This window comes from Lithobates pipiens, unplaced genomic scaffold, assembly GCF_037356315.1.
Source record: "Lithobates pipiens isolate NorthernLeopardFrog02 unplaced genomic scaffold, aLitPip1_a1.2 Scaffold_16, whole genome shotgun sequence".
Taxonomy (NCBI): domain Eukaryota; kingdom Metazoa; phylum Chordata; class Amphibia; order Anura; family Ranidae; genus Lithobates; species Lithobates pipiens.
In genome coordinates, this window is record NW_027507748.1 from 876615 (window position 1) to 900046 (window position 23432).

The 23432-nt window shown below is 47.3% G+C and overlaps 2 protein-coding genes across 3 annotated transcripts in view; one reads left to right on the top strand and one right to left on the bottom strand.

Annotated features, from left to right (window-relative positions):
* LOC143981520 (pregnancy-specific beta-1-glycoprotein 2-like) overlaps positions 1–23432 on the bottom strand; it is a 545541-nt gene that overhangs the window by 387843 nt on the left and 134266 nt on the right. The gene's annotated exons all lie outside the window — the stretch shown is intronic.
* Positions 1967–23432, top strand: part of LOC143981518 (cell adhesion molecule CEACAM5-like) — a 56487-nt gene continuing 35021 nt past the window's right edge. For both annotated transcript variants that reach the window (XM_077479386.1, XM_077479387.1), the window contains exons 1-3: positions 1967–2073; positions 20822–21148; positions 22708–23043. In XM_077479386.1, the coding sequence (XP_077335512.1) occupies positions 2022–2073; positions 20822–21148; positions 22708–23043 (715 nt within the window). In that variant the 5' untranslated portion in view covers positions 1967–2021. The remainder of the gene's footprint in view (positions 2074–20821; positions 21149–22707; positions 23044–23432) is intronic.

A 23432-nucleotide genomic window follows, 5' to 3' on the forward strand; every position in this document is an offset into this window, starting at 1 on the left:
GGGGGGCTTATCGGAATCCGGGAGCCCCCTTTAATAAGGGGGCCCCCGGATACCGGCCCCCCACCCTATGTGAATGAGTATGGGGTACGATGTACCCCTACCCATTCACCTGTAAAATAAAAGTACCCCAAAAAAAAACACAACACACGAGATAAAATATTTTATTGCACAGCTCCGGGGGTCTTCCGTCTTCGGGGGTCTTGTCCCCCTCTTCGGTTCTTCTGCCGGGCCACCGCGCCTTCTTATAGCTCTTTTACAGGCGGTGGCCCGGTCTTCTGTCGCCGCCGCCTTCCGTTCTTCTGTCGCCGCCTTCCGTTCTTCTGCCGGGCCACCGCGCCTTCTTATAGCTCTTTTTGAGGCGGTGGCCCGGTCTTCTGTTGCCGCTGTCGCCTTCCGGTCGCCTTCCGTTCTTCTTCTTGTTCTTCTTCTTCTTCTCCAGGAGATGTTGACACGTCGCTCTCTCCGGCCGGAATGCCAGAGCCGCGCTGAGTGGCCACTTATATAGTGACAATGGGGCGGTGTCACATGGTATATGTCACATGGGTTGGTCACATGGGTTGATGTCACATGGGGACTGTGACATCGTAAGGGGGCGGGGTCACCATGTGACCCACCCATGTGACATATACCATGTGACACCGCCCCATTGTCACTATATTAGTGACCGCACAGCGCGGCTCTGGCATTCCGGCCGGAGAGAGCGACGTGTCAACATCTCCTGGAGAAGAAGAAGAAGAACAAGAAGAAGAACAAGAACGGAAGGCGGCGGCGACAGCGGCGACAGAAGACCGGGCCACCACCTCAAAAAGAGCTATAAGAAGGCGCGGTGGCCCGGCAGAAGAACGGAAGGCGGCGACAGAAGAACGGAAGGTGGCGGCGACAGAAGACCGGGCCACCGCCTGTAAAAGAGCTATAAGAAGGCGCGGTGGCCCGGCAGAAGAACCGAAGAGGGGGACAAGACCCCCGAAGACGGAAGACCCCCGGAGCTGTGCAATAAAATATTTTATCTCGTGTGTTGTGTTTTTTTTTGGGGTACTTTTATTTTACAGGTGAATGGGTAGGGGTACATCGTACCCCATACTCATTCACATAGGGTGGGGGGCCGGTATCTGGGGGCCCCCTTATTAAAGGGGGCTCCCGGATTCCGATAAGCCCCCCGCCCGCAGACCCCGACAACCAACGGCCAGGGTTGTCGGGAAGAGGCCCTTGTCCTCATCAACATGGGGACAAGGTGCTTTGGGGTGGGGGGGCCGCGCGGCCCCCCCTTCCCCAAGGCACCCCCCATGTTGAGGGCACACGGCCTGGTACGGCTCAGGAGGGGGGGCGCGCTCGCTCGCCCCCCTTTCCTGGCCGGCCGGGTAGCGTGCTCGGACAAGGGTCTGTTGTGGACTTTGGGGGGACCCCCACGCCGATTTTTTTCGGCGTTGGGGTTCCCCTTTAAGTTCATTCCAGGCGGCGGAGCCTGCGACGTCTCCGTCGCGGGCCCCGCCTACCTTCACACGCGCTCGAAATGAGCGGACTGTTGGCTCGTGTGTGGGCTTTCAAAAGTTGCGCGGACTTAGTACGACGAACTAAGTCCGCTCAAAAAAAGTGCCGTGTGTGGGCAAGTTCCTTCATTCAAAAGTTTGAGCGGACTGTTTGACGAACTTAGTTTCGGCAGACAGTCCGCCCGTGTGTACGCGGCCTGAGTTGTACATAGACCATGAGAGCAGCATGTTAGGAGGACAGCAGATTACCCCTGGAGAAGAATGGGGGGAAGAGGACCTTTCTTCACAAGCAGATTTGAGGTGTTCAGAGCTGTGAGAAGCCGGGATATAAATCACTTGTTTCTGATGGTTTCTCTCTTCACCATCCACTAGATGTGAGATATGAATTGTGGTTGAATTGACACACCAGATTTCCTTTTTTTTTGTCCATAAAATTCTGAAGAAATAAACGTCTTGTGGTGAAAAACCGTCTTCCGCTTTGAGTTCTTTATAACTTTCATTCTTCCCACAAAAACCTCACACCTGACTGCAGCAATGTGTCCTCTCCGTGTGCTTCTCCTGTTGGCTCTTCTCTATCCAGGCACAGGTATGTAAAACATTATAAAGATGTGCTAATACAGTATTATTATCAGAGTACATATCATAGATACCCCGACTGCAGCAATGTATCCCCTCTGTGTCCTCCTCCTGTGTCCCCTACGTGTCCTCCTCCTGTGTCCCCTCCGTGTCCTTCTCCTGTGTCCCCTCCGTGTCCTTCTCCTGTGTCCCCTTCGTGCCCTCCTCCTGTGTCCCCTCCGTGTCCTCCTCCTGTGTCCCCTCCGAGTCCTCCTCCTATGTCCCCTCCGTGTCCTCCTCCTGTGTTCCCTCTGTGTCCTCCTCCTGTGTTCCCTCCGTGTCCTTCTCCTGTGTCCCCTCCGTGTCCTTCTCCTGTGTCCCCTTCGTGCCCTCCTCCTGTGTCCCCTCCGTGTCCTCCTCCTGTGTCCCCTCCGAGTCCTCCTCCTATGTCCCCTCCGTGTCCTCCTCCTGTGTTCCCTCTGTGTCCTCCTCCTGTGTTCCCTCCGTGTCCTCCTCCTATGTCCCCTCCATGTCCTCCTCCTATGTCCCCTCCGTGTCCTCCTCCTGTGTTCCCTCTGTGTCCTCCTCCTGTGTTCCCTCCGTGTCCTCCTCCTGTGTCCCCTTCGTGTCCTTCTCCTGTGTTCCCTCCATGTCCTCCTCCTGTGTCCCCTCTGTGTCCCCCTCCTGTGTCCCCTCCGTGTCCTCCTCCTGTGTCCCCTCCATGTCCTCCTCCTGTGTCCCCTCCGTGTCCTCCTCCTGTGTCCCCTCCATGTCCTCCTCCTGTGTCCCCTCTGTGTCCTCCTCCTGTGTCTCCTCCGTGCAGGGCCGTCTTTAATATTGATTGGACCCTGGGCAAAACTTTTCTTGGGGCCCCCCATGCAGTTTCACTCTCCACCAGCTCTGAGACATACAATAAACAGCAGCTAAATTTAAAATCAGTTTACTGAATCAGATCAGGCAGCGATTGCGATTGGTTGCCAGAGGTTACAGTGTATCATTACCGCTCATTGACTGGTTGCTAGAGGTTACAGCATACATTACGGCTCACTGATTAGTTGCTAGAGGTTACAGCACATGATTTCTGCTTGTTGATTGGTTGCTAGAGATTACTGTGGATATGACCTCAGGGGGGCATGGTATACATATCAATGCCGCCGGCCACCCCTATTTACATAAGAATGCTGGTAATTTACATGTAAACACAGGGTCTGCAGGTGAGTCATCTGTACACAACGATAAGGCAGAGCTGGGCAGCATTAGTAGCAGCACTTCACACTGAGATATCGGGACACAGCACAGGACTAAAACCTCAAGGGACGAGGGAATTTAAACCATTGACCCCAACAGCGGGGCACTATTGCGACCATTGACTCCAACAACAGGGCACTATTCCAACTATTGACTCCAACAACGGGGAGCTATTCCGACCATTAACACCAACAATGGGGCACTATTCCTACCACTGACTCCAACAATGGGGGAACTATACCCACCACTGACTCCAATAATGGGGGAACTATACCTACCACTGACTCCAACAACGGGGCACTGTTCCAACCATTGACTCCAACAACAGGGCACTATTCCAACCACTGACTCCAACAACGGGGCACTATTCCTACCATTTACTCCAAGGATGGGACACTATTTATACTATTTACTACAACAATGGGGCATTATTCCTACTATTTACACCAACAATGGGGCACTATTCCTCCCACCAATACAAGGTTCTATTCCTGTCACTGACTCCAACAACGTGGCACTATTCCTACCATTGACTCCATCAATTGGGCACTATTCCTACCAGTTACTCCAATGATGGGGCATTTTTTACTCCCATTGACACCAGGGCATTTCTAAGCTCACTGGCCACAGCCCGGCCCTCTCAGTGTCTGAAGGGCTGTCAACTGGCCCTTTGTTTAGAAGGTTTGGAGACTTCTGCCTTATGGGAAACCAAAATTCATGAAACTTTCAGGATAGGTTTGTGAAATTCAGAACTTAGGTTGTACAAAGTTTAAAGACAAGTGATTGAGGTTTAGGCGCAGTATGGTACATTAAGCCGAATGTTTTAGGATTGTAAGAAAATCGATAAATATGAATAATTTTTGGTTTGTTTTACCAAATAACCTGACATTTTTTTAAATATTTTGGCATAGATAGATTCATGTATTGTGTAAGTTTGGGCAGAAATTGGTTAACATCTAAGTTCTTTTTCATAGATTAATGCGGAGTTCCACCCATATAACAGTCAGCAGCTACAAAAAGTGTACCTGTTGACTTTTATTAATCAGACACTCACCTGTCCCAGGGGTCCAGCGATGTGGCGATTGAAACCCCGCTCCTCTCCCCCTCCTCTCTGTGGCACCGTCATTGGCACTGTGACTGGCCGGGCAATCGTCTGGGACGTGTGACATGTTCCAGATGATTGCCAAGAGGGAGGGGGGGAGAGGTGATCTTCCTTCCAGCGCCGCAGTGCCCCGGGGGGAAGTGGGAGCTGGAACCCTCTAAAAAGAGGGTATCCACTACCCCCCCAAAAAAATGTGGTATGTCAGGCGGTCACCTTCACTTAAAGCGGAAGTTCCATTTTTTGGTGGAACTCTGCTTTAAGCGCCACATTAAGCTCCCCAAAAAACAAGCTTAATGTCCCTAGTTTTCTTTGTGATAAACTGAAATCCATGAAACTTCTAGGATAGGTTTGGGAAGTTGATAATTTCGGTTCTGCAAAGTTTCAAGACAACTAATTGAGGTTTAGGTACATTGTGGTACATTGAGCTCTTGTCACATTAAGGCAAATGTTTTAGGATTTTACATGTGGATTTTTTTGGTATGATTTACCAAATGACCAGAAATGTTCTTGAATATGTTGGTATAGGTAGAGTCTTCTATTGTGAGCAGTTTGGGGGAACTTGGTTAACATCTACGTTATTTTTTTGTACGTTAAACCATATTAAGCTCCCCAAAAAACAAGCTTAATGCCTCTAATTTACTTTGTGGGAAACTAAAATCCATGAAAATTCTAGGATAGGTTTGGGAAGTTGAGAATTTGGGTTGTGCAAAGTTTCAAGGATCGAGGTGTAGGCACTTTATTGCAAAGCTACATTAGGCCATTTTCACCTCAAATGTTTTAGGATATCCCAGACCAAGGGTTGGGGGGTATCGTTATTCCAACCCCTCCAGACATTTCTGGGATTTACATAAAGGGGACACGAGGTCTTTCTCTTATCATGGGGGTATAAAGGGTTAAAGTGGTTATAAACCTCAGACATGAACTATGAACAAAGCGTATCCCTCTATAGTGTGTAATTGTCTCAGTCCAGACCCACCAAGTGTCATTTCTGTCTGATGCCTCCTTCTTCTGCATTTCCAATTCTGGACTTTGAACAGATGTAAAGAGAAGACTGCAGATAAAACAGGTACAACTTATGTAGGAGGATTTGTGTCATCTCTCTGTGTCACCTGAGGCCGGTCACCTCACTGGGTATAAGGAGGGATTACAACCACTTTAATGCTGCACCATGTAGGGGAGACATCCATCCATCTATTGGACTTTCAGTGTAAATCAGCTTCATACATTCCAGGAACATCACAATGTTACGTGTCTTACAATGTGTTTTCCTTTAGAAAGTAACCACAGTATAAGTAGAAAAGCCTGTCACCTGCCAGCATGCTGGAGCCCTTGGCTCATTGTGTAGAAGCAGTGGTCTCTCTGCAGAGGTCTGCCATAAACCCCGATGAGTTAGAGCTAGAGCCCTCCAATCAGTATGAAGCATGAGCTGTGCTGATCTCAGAGCTCTAGAGATGACCCAGAAAAGGGGTGTGTTGGAGTTGCAGAGAGACCACTGCTTCCCCCCAGAGATGAAGGTTTCTTCTCTGCAGCATGTAGGCAGGGGACAGGCTTTTCTACACTGTGGCTGCTTTCCGAAGAAAAAAACCTGTAAGACTTAAGTCCCGCTAAACTACATCAGGGAGGGGGAGGGGTCATCAGCGCGCTCTCTACAAGCCACACCCACTGTAGGCGGGGCCACACACAGCCGTGTTTAATACAAATGTAACAGATTTCCCCTGATTGAAGCACCCCACCATTCAGGTAAGGAGGGGGTGGGGTGGGTTTGTTGCCAGATTACTACTACCCACCCCAGAATGCCTACCCCACCATGTATCCTGGGCACCACTGCCCCTCCCCCACCATGTATCCGGGGCACAACTGCTCCTCCCCCACCATGTATCCTGGGAAACCACTGCCCCTCCCCCACCACGTATCCTGGGCTCCATTGTCCCTCCCCCGCCATGTATCCTGGGTTCAACTGCCCCTCCCCCACCATGTATCCTGGCCTCCACTGCCCTTCCCCACCATGTATCTTGGTCTCCACTGCCCCTCCCCACCATGTATCCTGGGCACTACTGCCCCTCCCCCACCATGTATCCTGGCCTCTGCTGCCCCTCCCCCACCATGTATCCTGGCCTCCACTGCCCCTCCTCCCCCATGTATCTTGGCCTGGGATGACCATTGTGGGTGTCTGTGGGCGGAATGGAGGGAGGGAGATCAGTGGATGTCTGTTCATTGATTGGTCCTCGGGTGAATGAACCCGGAAGTGATGAAGATTTAGTCTCTTCCGGACTCAGCTCTATCATGATCTGTGCTCCATTATCTCCAATGGAATGCAGAGGTAACATTGGGGATATAAGAACCCCTCTGATGTCACTTCCATTACACTATCACTTATATCACTTCTTACCCCCTATGTCATAACCATACAGTTATATTCATATTAAACCCTCATTATGTACAATAAAATAAACATTCCCCGGTAATCTGTTTGTAAAACCCTCACCCTGCGCTTTACACCGTTCAATGCTGCTGCCTCCTGATCTCTCTGTGCTGCTTCCCTGAACTTCCAGTCTACATAAGAAAGAGATAAAAGGGCAGTTCTGGCTTCAGTCAGTCTGTTAGCTTGGAGAAGGGAGGGGGAGGAGGGAGGAGGAGGGAGGAGGAGGGGAGTGTCTTATCATCCTAGGCTATGGGGCTGTGTGTTTCTATTGCTGCACACAGTGTAGGGAGACACAAGTCTAGTCCCTGCATACAACAGTGACTCCATAGAATGCAGCAAAGGAAAGGAGACACCCTGACACAGGAAACCTGAGGCAGAGGTCATGTGACCAGCTTACACTGGAACCTAGGTAAGGATCGAATATAATCACCTAGGTATGGAAATGACGATTGTTCTACAGATACCCCCCGGAGTGAGAGCGATCGTTCCACAATCATTTATGGTGGTCTCTAAACTCATCACATGGGAGAAGTTTTACAGCGCCACCTATGGACACATTGTGGACACTGAAGTTTGTAGCCGTTTCCTGGGTGAGTACAATTGTAACCACATGAAGACCCGACCGATTCCGACACTTTTTGTTTACATGTAACAATCTGTATTTATTGATGAAAAATTTCTTAGAACCCCAAAAACATGATATATTTTTACAGCAGAGACCCTGGAGAATAAAATAGCGGGTGTTTCAATATTTTAAGTCACGTGGAATTCGTGCAGCAGTTTTTTCAAATGCAACTTTTGTTTTAAAAAAAACACCGGGATGGGGGATGGGAGGATGGGGGGACGGGGGGACGGGGGGGCACTTTATTTATTTCTTTACACTGTGCCATTGATTTTGTTTTTTGAAAAAAAAAAAAAAAAAACACTTTATTGCTATAACAAGAGATGAACAACATGCATAGCTCCCAACTGTCCCTGATTTGGAGCAATGTCCCTCTGTCCCTCTGTCCCTCTGTCCCCTCATGTTGGTCTGATCTATAGAGTTGTATATAAAATGCACTTTTTATCTTTCAAAAAGTGTTTCCCAGAGCTAAACCTTTCATCTGATTTCTAAATTGCTGCATTTGTACATTTTAAAAGCCAATATAAAGGAATAGTGGTGGTAAAAAAAAGTCCTTGTGGCTTTAATTAATCTTCTTTTTTGGCTAATTCTCCTTTAAGGGGGTGTGGCAGGAGGCGTGTCCTATGCCTACATACGTTTGCTAGTAGGGGTCCCTCATTCCCGTCTTAGAATGTTGGGAGGTGTGAACATGCCTTGTGATAGTATGGGCCATGACAGGTCCTCTTTACTGGGAGATCTCGTGTCTGTTAGACCCCACATCTCTCCTCTGACCCAATGCTTTTTTCCAAGCCAGTAATGGATTGTTTCCAACCGGTGGACCCGGAAGTCATGAAATACTTGTTGCTTCTGGTTTCTTATGTAGCGGCGGCTCCTGAAGAGCACACATTATGTGTTTTCAAAGTTAAAACTTTACCCAAACTACAGTTTGGTTTGGGTCTATTTGCCTAAATTTGACTTCTGTGTTAGTCTGACTGGGCTGTGAGATGTTCAGTCTGACCACAGGGGGTGCTGTCTCTTGTGGCAGGCATGGATCTAGGGTCTGGTCAGGCGCTTAAGTTACTCTCTTTCGGAGTAAGGTCAATGGCAGTGGCGCTCTCGCTGTGCCCTCTGGAGGAGGGTATTTAAGATGCAGACGTCACATGGTTCGGGGTTCCGGTCCAGTATGCTGTGCTGATTACATGGTCCTGGTCCTCCTGACCAGCTCCCAGGAAGGCTATGGCCTGGGGTGCGGTTCCACCCGACTTTAATGCCTCTGGGCTGGCTAGCCCAAGGCATGGAAACTAGAGCAGGATTCTGAGGTGGTTGGGTGCCGTCTCTGGTCTGGGGGAGACCCATTGGACTTCAAGCCTTCCAGGGGAGGACTCTTTAGAAGAACACCACGTACGGGTTGGTTTTCTTAACAAGAGCCTGGAAGGGCTGAAGTAACCGAGAGAATCCGGTCTTGTGGATATCACCAAGCAGGCTGAAAGATCCAGGTATCCTACAGATTAGTTTCCCACGTTTCTGTAACAACGTCTGTGACAAAGACTTTGTTCCTGAGTAAACACCTTGTTGGCTGCTAGGCCTTGTGAGAGAGGGACTGTCCAATCTGAGTGCTCATCCAGCTGCGATTGGCAATTCTCTGGATGCAGTCAAAGTAAGCAAGTTCCATAATGTTTATAGACTTTGACATTGAGAGAACCTAAACTTTCCTTCCCAACCCTCTGATCCTAAGTTGAAAGACTGTTCAATGATTGAAGTTTGCAAATAAAATCCATTCAAGCGGATCTATTGTCTATTGTACTGGACCATCTACCACGGGACATCCCCTAGACGCACAACAAGAACAAGCGGAAGGTAACGGTAAGCCCAAAAATAACCAGCAGCGCCTTCGGGGGTTAGTGCTACATGTGGGGGCTCGTAGTCCGGGATTTTACCTTTACCTCGCAAAAGGAACTGTACACGTGGTAAAGCAAGGACAGAGGGTTGTGTTTTGTAACTGCGCCATCTTTACTCGGACTTTCACTGAGGTGCGTAAGCGTGGGAGGAGCCCTTGCCAAAGAGCCTGCGAAGTTGCACAACCTGAGCACCCCAGTGGGAGGAGTCTGAGTTGTTCTTTCCTGCACGAGGCACCGCGTGAGAGTGTGCTGTGGAAGGAGGAAAGAGCGGTTGAAATTTTTTTCTCTGAGTGTGGAGAAAAAGTTTTCTGGAAAATGTACAGTGTCCCAGTAATGCAGCCTGCGCCAGGACCCAGAATGCCTCTTGGAAGGGGTCCCGCAGGAATACAGTTGCCCGGTACTGTACTGACGGATACGGCATACGCCTGCTGCTGCAGTGGCGTTTTATTCTGTATACCACAGGAGACATTGAGGGCCTGGGTATGCTGTGTGGAAAGTGCGACGGCCTAGTCACTAACCCTCGGCCTTTCTCCAGGTGCAAAAAGTGTGGGGAATACACGTTCAAGGTCGAGCCCACTGAGTTACCTCAGGCCTACCTCATGGACTGGATCATGGGTGTAGCAACTGAGGAGGTGATTGTCTACGCCCCATAAGCATCGGTTGGAGCTCACATTGGTGAGAGGATTCTGCACCCCCTAAAGTCCGGAGGTTGTGGACCCCTACTGCGAGTATCACTGCAGAGGAACTCGACGGCATAGAAGTGAAGCAGCCCTGCACTCCTTGTGGCCCTAAATCTGGATCGTCTATATGCCACCCCGGGTCAAACATCTGGAAGAAGAAGGCATAGGAAGGCTGCGGGGGTTGTTACCGGAAACTGCCGGCCAACAGGGGAGTCATCACAGAGCTCGGGGAACAGATCTGGCTCTGATGAGGGGGACGACTGGCACTTCGAACCCAAGTTGCCGTGAGTACCCTTTTAGACTTTCTACTAGAGGCTGGTAGTTACTAAGCCATGCTTGGAAAAAAAAAAACTGCCCGATCTTGATGAGGCCAATCGGGTCTCTGAGACTGTTAGAATAGGCGGGTGGCAACACAGGGTGGGGTTGGAATTCCCCTATGTTTCAAGGGACATTATGACTGTCATTGAAAAGAACCATGAGGCCTGGTACGATGGGTGATGTTTGGAGCTATTTAAAAGTACCAAAGCCGCTCCGGAAAAAGGCCTTTTCACTGGAGCTTTATGAACGGTTTGTCAGATGCTTACGGCATTGGAGTTACGGTCGGCACATCTGTGAGGACAACGTTGTGATCTGCAGACCTGATAAAGACAGTGCTGTGTACTTTGTTACTACTGTGGATGCTCAGGGGAGAGACTTAACTTTGCCTGATCCCCGTTTCTACTGGTGAACTGTTCCTGAGTCAAAACTTTGAATTTGCAAGGAGAGCTTTTCTGGGTTTTCATCTCCTTTGCATTTTTCTTTGAAACTACTGAACTTTGGGGTAGTTAGTCAGAGGACGGCGCAATTAGCACTGCTTTGAAAAAAATGGTTTTAGAAGTTTAAGAAGTTTTAAGGGTTAGAAAAGAGAAATCCACGGAGATTAGTGGAATCCTGCTTTCTAACAGTTAGGTGTAAAGTATTGTATATATGTTTTTTTCTTTTCCAGGATTCACTGGAGAGCATCTATCAAGACACCGGAGAATGGGTGGGCTAGATAGACAGGCTTGGGTGGTAACTGTAATGTACGATAATTCTGTGTTGCTTTAATGTGAAAGTTTTACTGTTGCTTTCCTTTCCTTTTTCCTTTCCCCACCCAAACATTCAGGGACTCTAATGTTTTTTTTTTGTAGGTCTAGTTGTTAGCTCTGGGTTTCTTTTTTCCTGTCTTTCCCAGACGATGGGGACATCGTCTAAATAAGCAGGGGGAGTATGTAGCGGCGGACTCCTGAAGAGCACACACTATGTTTTTTTCAAAATTTAACTTTACCCAAACTGCAGTTTGGTTTGGGTCTATTTGCCTAATTTTGACTTCTGTGTTAGTCCGACTGGACTGTGAGATGTTCAGCCTGGCCACAGGGGGGCGTTGACTATGGTGGCAGGCGTGGAACTATGGTCTGGTTAAGCGCTTGAATTATTCCCTCTCGGAGTCAGGTCAGTGGGAGTGGCCTCCCGCTGTGCCCTCTGGGAGAAGGTATTTAAGACACAGATGTCACATGGTTCGAGGTTCCGGTCCAGTATGCTGTGCTGATTACATGGTCCTGGTCCTCCTGACCAGCCCCCAGGAAGGCTATGGCCTGGGGTGCGGATCCACCTGACTTTAATGCCTCTGGGTACCCAGTGTACTTTGAGCATTCCAGAGGAGGGCGAGGACTCTTTAGAAGAACACCACGATCGGGTTGGTTTTCTTAACAAGAGCCGGGAAGGGCTGAAGTAACCGAGAGAATCCGGTAGAATATAAAATAATAACACAATAGAATGAAAATATAAGAATAGTAAAAAACAGAATAGAATTCTATAGAATGTAATAAAATACAATAGAACAATATGACCTTCTTCTGAAATTATAATTTTGAATAGTATAATTTTCGAATTTGAGAATAGATTTGAAAATAACTCAAAACAATGTAAACTAAAATAATATATATTATATGTTATTATAGTTTATTCTTAGTCGATTCTTTTCTATTATTTTCTATTCTAATATTTTCTATTCAAATTTGATCCCAATTTTTATACTAAATTAGAATTTCAGAAGATGGTTTTATAGATAGATAGATAGATAGATAGATAGATGGATATATAGATGGATATATAGATGGATATATATCTATATATATAAGTATATATATATAGCCATCTTCCTAAATTTGAATTTCCTATAGAATGAATTAGAATAGAAAAGGATAGACTAGAAAAACAACTGAACAGAATAGTATAAAATATTATTTTATTATATTCCAATCACTGAGTCCAAGCCTTATTCTTCAAGGGGAAACCCTAACCCCAACCCTAAGCCTAACCCGAACCCCAAGTTGTGTATTGTCCACTTGCCACATCACCTGCCACAAGTTGTGTATTGTCCACTTGCCAAGACACCTGCCAGGAGTGCCATGTGACCAGCCACAAGTGCCACGTAACCTACCACGTGACCAAGTTGTGGATTGTCCACTTGCCACATCACTGGCCACAAGTTGTGTGTTGTCCACTTGCCACATTTTGTGTATTGTCCACTTGCCACATCACCTGCCACAAGTTGTGTATTGTCCAGTTGCCACATCACCTGCCAGAAGTTGTGTATTGTCCACTTGCCACATCACCTGCCACAAGTTGTGTGTTGTCCACTTGCCACGTCACCTGCCACAAGTTGTGTATTGTCCACTTGCCATGACACTTGCCACGTGACTGGCCACAAGTGGCACGTGACCTGCTACAAGTGCCACATGACTGGCCATGAGTGCCACGTGACCAAGTTGTGGATTGTCTACTTGTCATGTCACCTGCCACAAGTTGTGGGATTCCTAGCACCAAGTGACCCAGAGATATGGGCAATATGCCAAGTACTTTTCTGCAGCAGAGAATGACATTTTGTAACCCGACTTTGGGGCCACGTATCTCAGGTACACTTATAGCTAGAAACCCCAAATTTGGTATGCAAACACAGTAGAACTAGCACTACAACATCTTCAAATGTGGAGTTTCTAGCACCAAGTGACCCTGAGGCATGGGGCCCAAAATTTGGGTCGCAAAATGTCATTCTCTGCTGCAGAAAAGTGCTTAACATTTAGCGACCCGACTTTGGAGATGTTGTAGTGCTAGTTCTTCTGTGTTTGCATACCAAATTTGGGGTTTCTAGCTATAAGTGTACCTGAAATAGCATCTATTTCATTTTTATTTTCTTTTTCTTTTTTGCATTAGAGCAGCCATTTCCTTTATTTCAGCAGATCTCCTGCAGACTATTAGCATCTATTTCATATATGAATGGAGGAACAGTTTGAGGAATAGACAACAAGAGAGACATCATCACTGCTTATATCTCTATACACAGGGAAATGGCTGCTAATAGTTTACAGGAGACCAGCAAAAAATAAATAGATGCTTATAGTCTGCAGATATGATGAGAAATTTAAATAGATACTAATAGTCTGCAGGAGATCTGCAAACAAAATCTATAAATGCTAAAAGTCTGCAGGAGATCTGATGGAAATAAATAGTAATCTGCAAAAAAAAAAAAAACATAGATGCTAATAGTCTGCAGGAGACCTGCTGAACTAAAAGAAATGGCTGTTCTAATACATAAAAAGAAAAAGAAAATAAAAATGAAATAGATGCTAATAGTCTGCAGGAGATCTGCAAAAAAATGAAATAGATGTTAATAGACTGCAGGAGATCTGCTGAAAATAAATAGTAATCTGCAAAAAAATGAAATTGATTCTAACAGTCTGCATGAGATCTACAAGAAAAAGAAGTGAAATGGCTGTTAATAGTCTACAGGAGATCTGCTAAAAAAAGAAATAGATGCTCATAGTCTGCAGGAGATCTGGTGAGAAAACTAAATAAATACTAATAGTCTGCAGGAGATCTGAAAAAAAAATGAAATAGATGTTAATAGTCTGCAGGAGATCTGCAAAAAAATGAAATAGATGCTAATAGTCTGCAGATCTTATGGAAACAAATAGTAATCTGCAAAAAAAAATGAAATAGATAGTATCTATATTCTATTCTGTTCTATTGTTTTTCTAGTCTATTCTCTATTTCCATTCTAATCTTTTCTATTCATATTCATTCTATACGAAATTCAAATGTCGAGGAAAAAAAAAAAATATATATATATAAAACCATCTTACGAAATTCACATTTAGTATATAATGATTTTGATTTTAATAGAATATAAAAGAATACACTAGAAAAACAATAGAACAGAACAGAATAAAGTATAATATATTCTATTCTTCTGTTCTATTGTTTTCTAGTCTCTTTTCTATTTTATTATAATCTTTTCTATCCAAATTTAAAATTAATTCATTTAAAAATTTGAATTCATACTATTCGGAATTCAAATTTATTCTATTTGAAATTCGAATTTCAGAAGATGGTTGTATATTCTATTTTATTCTATTAAATTATATATTTTATATTATATTATATATTTTTTTTATATTCTGTTCTAATCTTTTCTGTTTGAATTAGAAACTTTGGAAGATGGTTAGTTACTTATATACATTTGTCACATCAACGTCTCATACTTGCAGTGTACAGTGCAAAACACACACTTATTTCATTTATATTTATCACATCAATGAAGTTGTCAGCATGTCTGATTGAAGAAGTCACGGATGTCGATCGCAAGGCAAGTGCATATGCTGTATGTCATTGTCCACTTGCCACGTCACCTGCCACGTGAAGGGCCACAAGTGTCACATGGGTTGGTGTCGCATGGTGACCCCGCCCCCTTACGATGTCATAGTCCCCATGTGACATCAACCCATGTGACCAACCCATGTGACATAAAGCCATGTGACACCGCCTCATTGTCCCTATATAAGTGGCCGCGCAGTGCGTCCCTGGCATTCCGGCCGGAGAGATCGTCGAGGCAACATCTCCTAGAGAAGAAGAAGAAGAAGAAGAAGAACGGAAGGCGGCGGCGGCGACAGAAGACCGGGCCACCGCCTGTAAAAGAGCTATAAGAAGGCACGGTGGCCCGGCAGAAGAACCGAAGAGGGGGACAAGACCCCCGAAGTCGGGAGAAGAGGCCGGCGGCGAGGAAGAAAGCCGGACTCCTCCGCTAGCAAAAGAGCTACAAGAAGATAGCGCAGGAGTCCGGCGAGAAGACCCCCGAAGACGGAAGACCCCCGGAGCTGTGCAATAAAGTATTTTATCTCGTGTGTTGTGTTTTTTTTGGTACTTTTATTTTACAGGTGAATGGGTAGGGGTACATTGTACCCCATACTCATTCACATAGGGTGGGGGGCCAGTATCCGGGGGCCCCCTTATTAAAGGGGGCTCCCGGATTCCGATAAGCCCCCCCGCCCGCAGACCCCGACAACCAACGGCCAGGGTTGTCGGGAAGAGGCCCTTGTCCTCATCAACATGGGGACAAGGTGCTTTGGGGTGGGGGGGCCGCGCGGCCCCCCCTTCCCCAAGGCACCCCCCCATGTTGAGGGCACTCGGCCTGGTACGGCTCAGGAGGGGGGGGCGCTCGCTCGCCCCCCTTTCCTGGCCGGCCGGGTAGCGTGCTCGGACAACGGTCTGTTGTGGACTTGGAGGGGACCCCCACGCCGATTTTTTTCGGCGTTGGGGTTCCCCTTTAAGTCCATACCAGGCGGCGGGGCCAGTGACGTCTCCTTCGCGGGCCCCGCCTACCTGGATACCCGCTCGAAATGAGCGGACTTTTCTCCGGGCGGGAAAAGTCCGCTCATTTCAAAAGTACGGCGGACTGGCACACACACGGGCGGATCGTCCGCCGAAATGTGAGTCCGACGGACAGTATTACGGAAATTCCGAAATACTTAGTCCGCCAGACTGCACGCTGAAAAAGTCAGCTGAAGCCCACACACGAGCGGACTGTCCTCTGAAATGTGTTTCGGCGGACTAAGTAGGCCAGACAGTCCGCCCGTGTGTATGCGGCTTAAGGCTTCAAATAAGTCCTTCTGAAGGTGTCTCCACTTAACCCTCTCAAGTAGGAGCAAGACTAGCCTAATTCAGGGGGGTTTGGGTAGTCAAATTACAGGATGCCTGGATTGTATTATTGTCTCGAGTTCACAACAAGGCCCCATCAGACCTTGTTCATAGAAACTGGGCTTCCTACAGATGTTTGAGAGAATATATAGGGGAGCTGTTGGCAGCAAGGGCCATCCTTCCGGTTCCAAGGCACAAATTCGGTCAAAGAGTATGTTCCCCTCTGTTTTTGGTCCCAAAGGCTTCAGGGGGATTCGGACCAGTTTTTTGGCCTCAAAGTCCTGAATTCTTTCATGAAGGTTCCACCATTCAAAATGGAGTCAGTGGAAATGATCATTTCCATTGTGGACTTAGGAGACTGGATGGTTTCCATCGATTTGGCGGATGCGCATCTTCTTGTTTCCATAGACGCATCTCAGCATCGCTTTCTCGGGTTTTCTGTGGAAGGCTCTCATTTTCACTTTTAATGTCTCCCATTCAGTCTCTGCACGGCTCTGAGAATTGTTCTCAAAGCTTCTGTCTGCTATTGTCGCGACTTTCAGGGTCAAGGGAGTGCAAATATTCCATTATCTAGTCGATATGCTACTTCTGGGTCCGTCAAATGAGCTCCTTCTACTTCATGTGAATTTCACCTGCAAACACTAACTCGTTTCGCTTGGTTGTTCAACTATCGGAAGAGCCAGATGCATCCGACCCAAATGTTGGAGTATTTAGGAGTACAATTGAACACAGGGTGGTGTTTCTCTTCCTCAGAGGAAGGTCCAGGAGATTCAGTCTTAGACAAAAGCAGTGATAGCAAGGCCTTCGATGATGGTGAAGGAATACATGCAGTATCTGGGGGTTCTATTGGCCACAGTTCCAGTAGTCCCATGGGTCAAGTGGCGCAGAAGGAGATTTCAATGCAGCTTTCTTCTTCAGTGGGATCGTCACTCCTTCTACCAGAAGTTCTATCTGCCAATTCAGATAATCTGGTCCCTGGTTTGGAGGTCAGTAGCTTGCAATCTTTCCTGCGGAGTTCCGTTGAAGGCCTCAGAACCAATAGTGGTGACGATCAATGCCAGTCTGGCAGGCTGTGGCATACTGCCTGGGACAGCAGGTTTAAGGCCAATGGAACTTTTGTGAATTTCCTAGGATTGGATGCTGTCAGACGCACTCTCTTAGCGGTCCAACCTATGTTGCAAGATTCTTGGGCAACAATTATGTCTAGATTCTTGGGCAACAATTACGGTGGCTTATGTGTCTCAAGGGGGCACAAGAAGTCGCCCTCTCCTTCAGGTGACATGTCAATCTTCCTATGCGCAGAGAAGAATCTCGGCTCTTACAGCATCTTATTTCCCAGGGCCTGGGAATGGTTTTAGCAGATCACTTGAGTCGAGGCTTTGAGGATCACAATGAATGGGGCCTGAATCGATAGATCTTATGGCATTGGAGAATTGTCAACTGCGTTGCTTCTAATCCCGGACCTGGCATCCACAGGCATTGGGTCAGGGTGCTCTGTCCAGGTCTTGGAACTTCCCCTTGGTTTATGTGTTCCTGCTGCTTCCATTGGCTCTCAAAATCCTGCTGAAGATTTAGTGGGAAGGATCACAGCAATAGTATTCTTACCTTACTGGCTCAGGGAGCCGTGGTTTCCTCTGGCTTGGAGGATAAAGTTGGGCTCGCCAATCCCACTGCCTCCTTGTCAAAATCTCCTTCTGCGGAGTGGGGCCTGACACCCGAACTGCAGGAGGATGAAGTTAATAACTTGGAAGTGAGAGGGAGGCTTTAACTGGCTTGGGTCTCTCAGGTGGTGCAGTGGAGACATTATTACAGGCTCGTATGAGGTCCACAAATGGAACCTATCACCAGATCTGGAATACTACAGAAAGGGGTTGGGACCTTGGATCTCCTTCAGTGTCTAACATTTTGGAGTTTCTGCAGAGTGGTCTCTAAGGGTTAGCTTATAATTCCCTGAAGGGTCAAATCCCCACTTTGTTGGCTATGTCGTGTACAAGATATTCTCTACATCCGTTGGTGATCTGATTTTTAGGGGCAGCCATAGAAATCAGACCTCCATTGAAATAGTTTTTTCAAAAAGAGGACTTAACACTAGTCTTGGGAACATCGCTGGTTCCTCCATTTGATCAACCTTTCTCTTGTTCATTATTTCTTTTAACAGTTTTTTGTTTTTTACTAGCTGTTGCCTCGGCCAGAAGGGTCTCCGAGTTGTGCGCCTTCTCATCTAAAGAACCATATTGTTTGGTGCTCCCAGACATGATAGTCCTTAGGCCGATTCCAAGCTTACTACCTAAGGTTGCCATATGATTTCATATGAACTGGGAGGTCATTCTCCCAGCCTTTCCGGCAGATACAGCTGATGAGTGGAGTAGGTTAGACCCGGGCTCTGCGGTTTCAGCCTACCTGAAATGGTCTAAAAGCAGATCAGCTGTAGTTTTTTTTCCCAATGGGGCCTAAAAGGGTATGCAGGCAACATCCAGAGTTTTTTCTTCCAGATTTGTCAAAGACCACGCATATTGCATACAAAACTCTGTGCCTTCCGCCTCCTTCAGAGATCAAAGCACATTCGATGAAGGGTATGGAAGCATCCTGGGAAGCATACGCAAAGGTCGCCCCTGAGGTAGTTTGCAGAGCAGCAGACTGGAGCGTGCCCAACGCCTTTTATTAGGCATTACAGACTTAATTGGCTTGCCCGCCCGAGGAGACATTTGGCTCTATGGTTATTATGGCGCTGTCGCCCATTAAAAATTTGAGTAGCATTGAGGGTTTGGCTTATTTTTTGTCTTCCCTCCCTTTTTAAAAAGCTGCTACATCCCATAGTAGGCGGACATGGGGAGGTCCAGGAATAAGTAAAATTGTTCCTCATACTTACCATAATTTTCCTTTCCTGGATCCTCCCCATGTCAGCCGGAGGATTCCCACCCAGTTTATCCGTCACGAGGCGGGTATTTTTTTAACACTGGTGTGGGCAGACAGCCGCCCTTTATGGGCTAGGAAAAAGGTGGTCCTGGAGGGGTTAGAGGGGGTGGAGCTGACCCATAGTAGGCTGACATGGGGAGGATCCAGGAAAGGAAAATGACGGTAAGTATGGGCAACAATTTTCCTTAATGAGATGAATACTTTATGTAATCTGGTAATGGGCAGCTTCTCTCCTCCCCTCTCTGTCCTGCTGTCCCCTCCTCCCACTCTATGTAGCTCCTCCCTCTGCCCACCCACACACTCACAGCTCCCCCCTCTGCCCACCCACACACTCACAGCTCCTTCCTCTGCCCACCCACACTCACAGCTCCTTCCTCTGCCCGCCCACACACTCACAGCTCCTCCTTCTGCCCACCCACATACTCACAGCTCCTCCCTCTGCCCACCCACACACTCACAGATCCTCCCTCTGTCCACCCACACACTCACAGCTCCTCCCTCTGCCCGCCAACACAATCACAGCTCTTCCCTCTGCCCACCCACACACTCACAGCTCCTCCCTCTCTCCACCCACACACTCACAGCTCCTCCCTCTGCCCACTCACACACTCACACCTCTTCCCTCTGCTCACACACTCACAGCTCCTCCCTCTGCCCACCCACACACTCACAGCTCCTCCCTCTGCCCACCCACACACTCACAGCTCGTCCTTCTGTCCACCCACACACTCACAGCTCCTCCCTCTGTCCACCCACACACTCACAGCTCCTTCCTCTTCCTGCCCACACACTCACAGCTCCTCCCTCTGCCCACCCACACACTCACAGCTCCTCCTTCTGCCCACCCACACACTCACAGCTCCTCCCTCTGCCCACCCACACACTCACAGCTCCTCCCTCTGCCCGCCCACACACTCACAGCTCTCTCCACTAGATCAGTCTGTGAACAGTGAACAGTCTGGGCAGGGCTCCAGTAGCCGGGACTAGAAGCAGAGCATCGGGAAATGCGGTCAGGAGGTTCTGTATCCCTCCACAGAGAAAAACAAGTCCCTTGTAATTAGGGCTGTTTCCATCCAGACAGTTACATGTATGTAAAGATATGTGACATTTTAATACATGTTATAAATCCTGAATTCTGATTAAGCTTTTATGGGGGTATTATAAGTATTTTTAAGGATGCCCTGGTGGCTGGTGTCTGGGTGACGGGAAGTCAGAAACCCAGGCAGAGGATGTAAAAGCCAGACTGTCCGGGTGAATCCCGGACAGGTGGCAACCCTAGCTGGAGCGACATTTGGTAAGGGATACCTCGTGATTCCAGTCCTGATCAGGTGAGAATAAAAAGGAGAATGCTGTGAGCCGGGTCTATCTTTGATTTATAGTTAACCAGACCTATCAGGTTGAGGGGGCAGAGTCACAACCCATATGTATGATGTCATGATGCACCAGGAAAGTACATTTTATATACAACTCTATAGATCAGACCAAAATGAGGAGGGAAGAGGGACAGAGGGACATTGCTCCAAATCAGGGACAGTCCCTCAAAATCCAGGACAGTTGGGAGCGATGAGAAAAGAGAAGAAATCCTCCAATCCCATCTACACAATCCTATACCTACAGAGGATCCAGAGGAAGGCCAAATAAAGGACGCTCCAATTTACTCCAGCAGGGGAAATGGGGGGAGGAATGATTGTCTATTCATTGATGATTTATTGGTAGAATAATGGAGAGTATAGGGGTGTCAGAGGAGATTCCTCAATGATCTGAGATGGGAAGAAAACAGAGGAATCCCAGGAAGACCCGGAGGACTCTGATAGATGGAATCTGAATATTTCTGGGATCCTCATAGAGGGATATATGTTATATGAGGGGGAGGGGAGTACACTGTGACCTGACTGGGATCTGTATTCTGTCTGTACAGGAAAAGTCCAGGAAATATTCACCCGGCCGGGATCTGACCTTCTCATCCCCATCAGAATCCATCTCACCCTCAACCCTACAGATCCAGGGATATGTGACCGAATTATCTGGTACTATGAGAAATCTCCTGGAGACTGGGAGGCAATAGCTCATCACTGGGATTGTAATCCGTTGGATTTCAGATATTTCCCCAATACAAGGATATCAGAGAATGGAAGTCTGATCATATCCAATGTGACTCTGGAGAATGACGGGATATACCGTGTGGATATAGGGACCTCTACAGGACCCCTTTTACAGAGAGATGATTACACCATCCATGTAGAAGGTAAGTCCAGAAGATTGTACAGCGCTGTGTATGGGGGTCACATGACTGAAGAAAATGGGTGTGATGTTAGTGGGGGATGGTAGATTTACATTACAGGTTTTATTTTTTAGTCCTGATCATAATAAAATAAAAACACAATATTTCCCCTTCACGGTGTTTGTTCTCAGAGGACAGGAAATGATTTTCAATCATAGATGGCGGATAATATTCCTGTCTATATAATCCGCAGTCTAGAGCGGGTACGGAGCGCCCCGCGTACATCTACTGCGGCAGGGCGGCAAAATCACTTACGTTGTTCATGATTTCTTCTTCCTGGTCTGGGGGGCGTGCGCCACTGGAGGCCACTACCACTTTTATTGGACACAGCAGGAGCCAATCAGTGGGTCCAACAGAAGTGGTGAGTCTATAGCAAGAGCCCCACAAGTCCCCACAAGTCTATAGCACGGCTCTTGTAATGTGGATTCCCTACAATTGTACAACAAACTTGTGAAGTCCGGCAAGTCTGGCAATAGCTTGTCAAGTCATCTTCAAACTTGCAGCTGATTGGCTATCTGGGCCCCTTCCTACACCTTGTGATAGGGGGCGCCCCTCTTTCTTATCTCAGAAGGTTGTTGGGTTTCCATTTTCTGATGTGACTGTTGTGTCTTCTCTTCTTATGATAATGATAATTGTATGAGAGGTCAGGACCCCACATATAGGATACAGGATTGTCTGCATGCCAGTTTGAAATTCAAGCCATCCAAGGGCAGACTGATTGTACTGAAGTTGGTCCATCGGATGACTTCAGAACAACCAGCCCGTCGTGTTCTTTTTTTGTACAATCACTGCCGGTGGCTATAGCCTCCAGCACTGATCATTGTATTCTGATGGCGGGGAAACCTTCCACTCTCAGAACACAATGACTCCACAAGAGGGATTCTTCCCATCAACACTGACTGTGCTGATGGGGAATCAAGCGATTTTCTTTCCTTCAATCTGTGGAAGAAGAACCGAAAATTGGAAATGTATGTCTAGCCTTAGACCAAATAATACAAAATATCCAGAGAAGACATTTATTGTCCTCCACATGTCCATTGTCCTTGTCCATGTATGGATGGACGCCCACCATCATCTACTGGAAGGTCAGGGATTATCTTACCTGACTGCATTATATATGTAATACATTCTCTATTTATCATCTCTTCATAAAGTCCATCCAGTTCCACCAATAAAAGAGAAGAAATCCTCCAATCCCATCTACACAATCCTATACCTACAGAGGATCCAGAGGAAGGCCAAATAAAGGACGCTCCAATTTACTCCAGCAGGGGAAATGGGGGGAGGAATGATTGTCTATTCATTGATGATTTATTGGTAGAATAATGGAGAGTATAGGGGTGTCAGAGGAGATTCCTCAATGATCTGAGATGGGAAGAAAACAGAGGAATCCCAGGAAGACCCGGAGGACTCTGATAGATGGAATCTGAATATTTCTGGGATCCTCATAGAGGGATATATGTTATATGAGGGGGAGGGGAGTACACTGTGACCTGACTGGGATCTGTATTCTGTCTGTGCAGGAAATGTCCCGGAGGAAATATTCACCCGGCCGGGATCTGACCTTCTCATCCCCATCAGAATCCGTCTCACCCTCAACCTACCAGATAGAGATAGATGGAGATGTGACCAGATTATCTGGTACTATGAGAAATCTCCTGGAGACTGGGAGAAAATAGCTCAACACAGGAATTGTGATCCGTCTGATCTCAGATATTTCCTCAATACAAGGATATCAGAGAATGGAAGTCTGATCATATCCAATGTGACTCCGGAGAATGACGGGATATACCGTGTGTATATACAGAACTCTACAAGACCCCTTATACAGAGAGATGATTACTTCATCCATGTAGAAGGTAAGTCCATCCAACCCCCACCCCCAGTCCTAGCAGTGTCCTCCCCGCTCCGTGTCTTTATATACACCGTCCATGTAGAAGGGAAGTTCAGTTTATTGGGATGGAGCTGATTCTTCAACAGGGTGGAGTTTCTGCCAACAGCAGCCAATCAGGTTTCACATCTCAGGAAAAAGGAGTTGAGAATTCTGATTGGTCGCTGTGGGCAGCCCCTCCCCCTGTGCTCATTTTCCTCTCTCACTATGAGGACTCCATGATCTGGATGGTGGGAATTCTGCTGATGGGTGACAATGGTGGATCTCCAGCTGGAAACACAGACGGGGTGTGAAGATCTCCTCCTTCACCTGAGCGGGGAAATCTTCACCCCTCCCCCCTGCACAGATGTTGGGGGA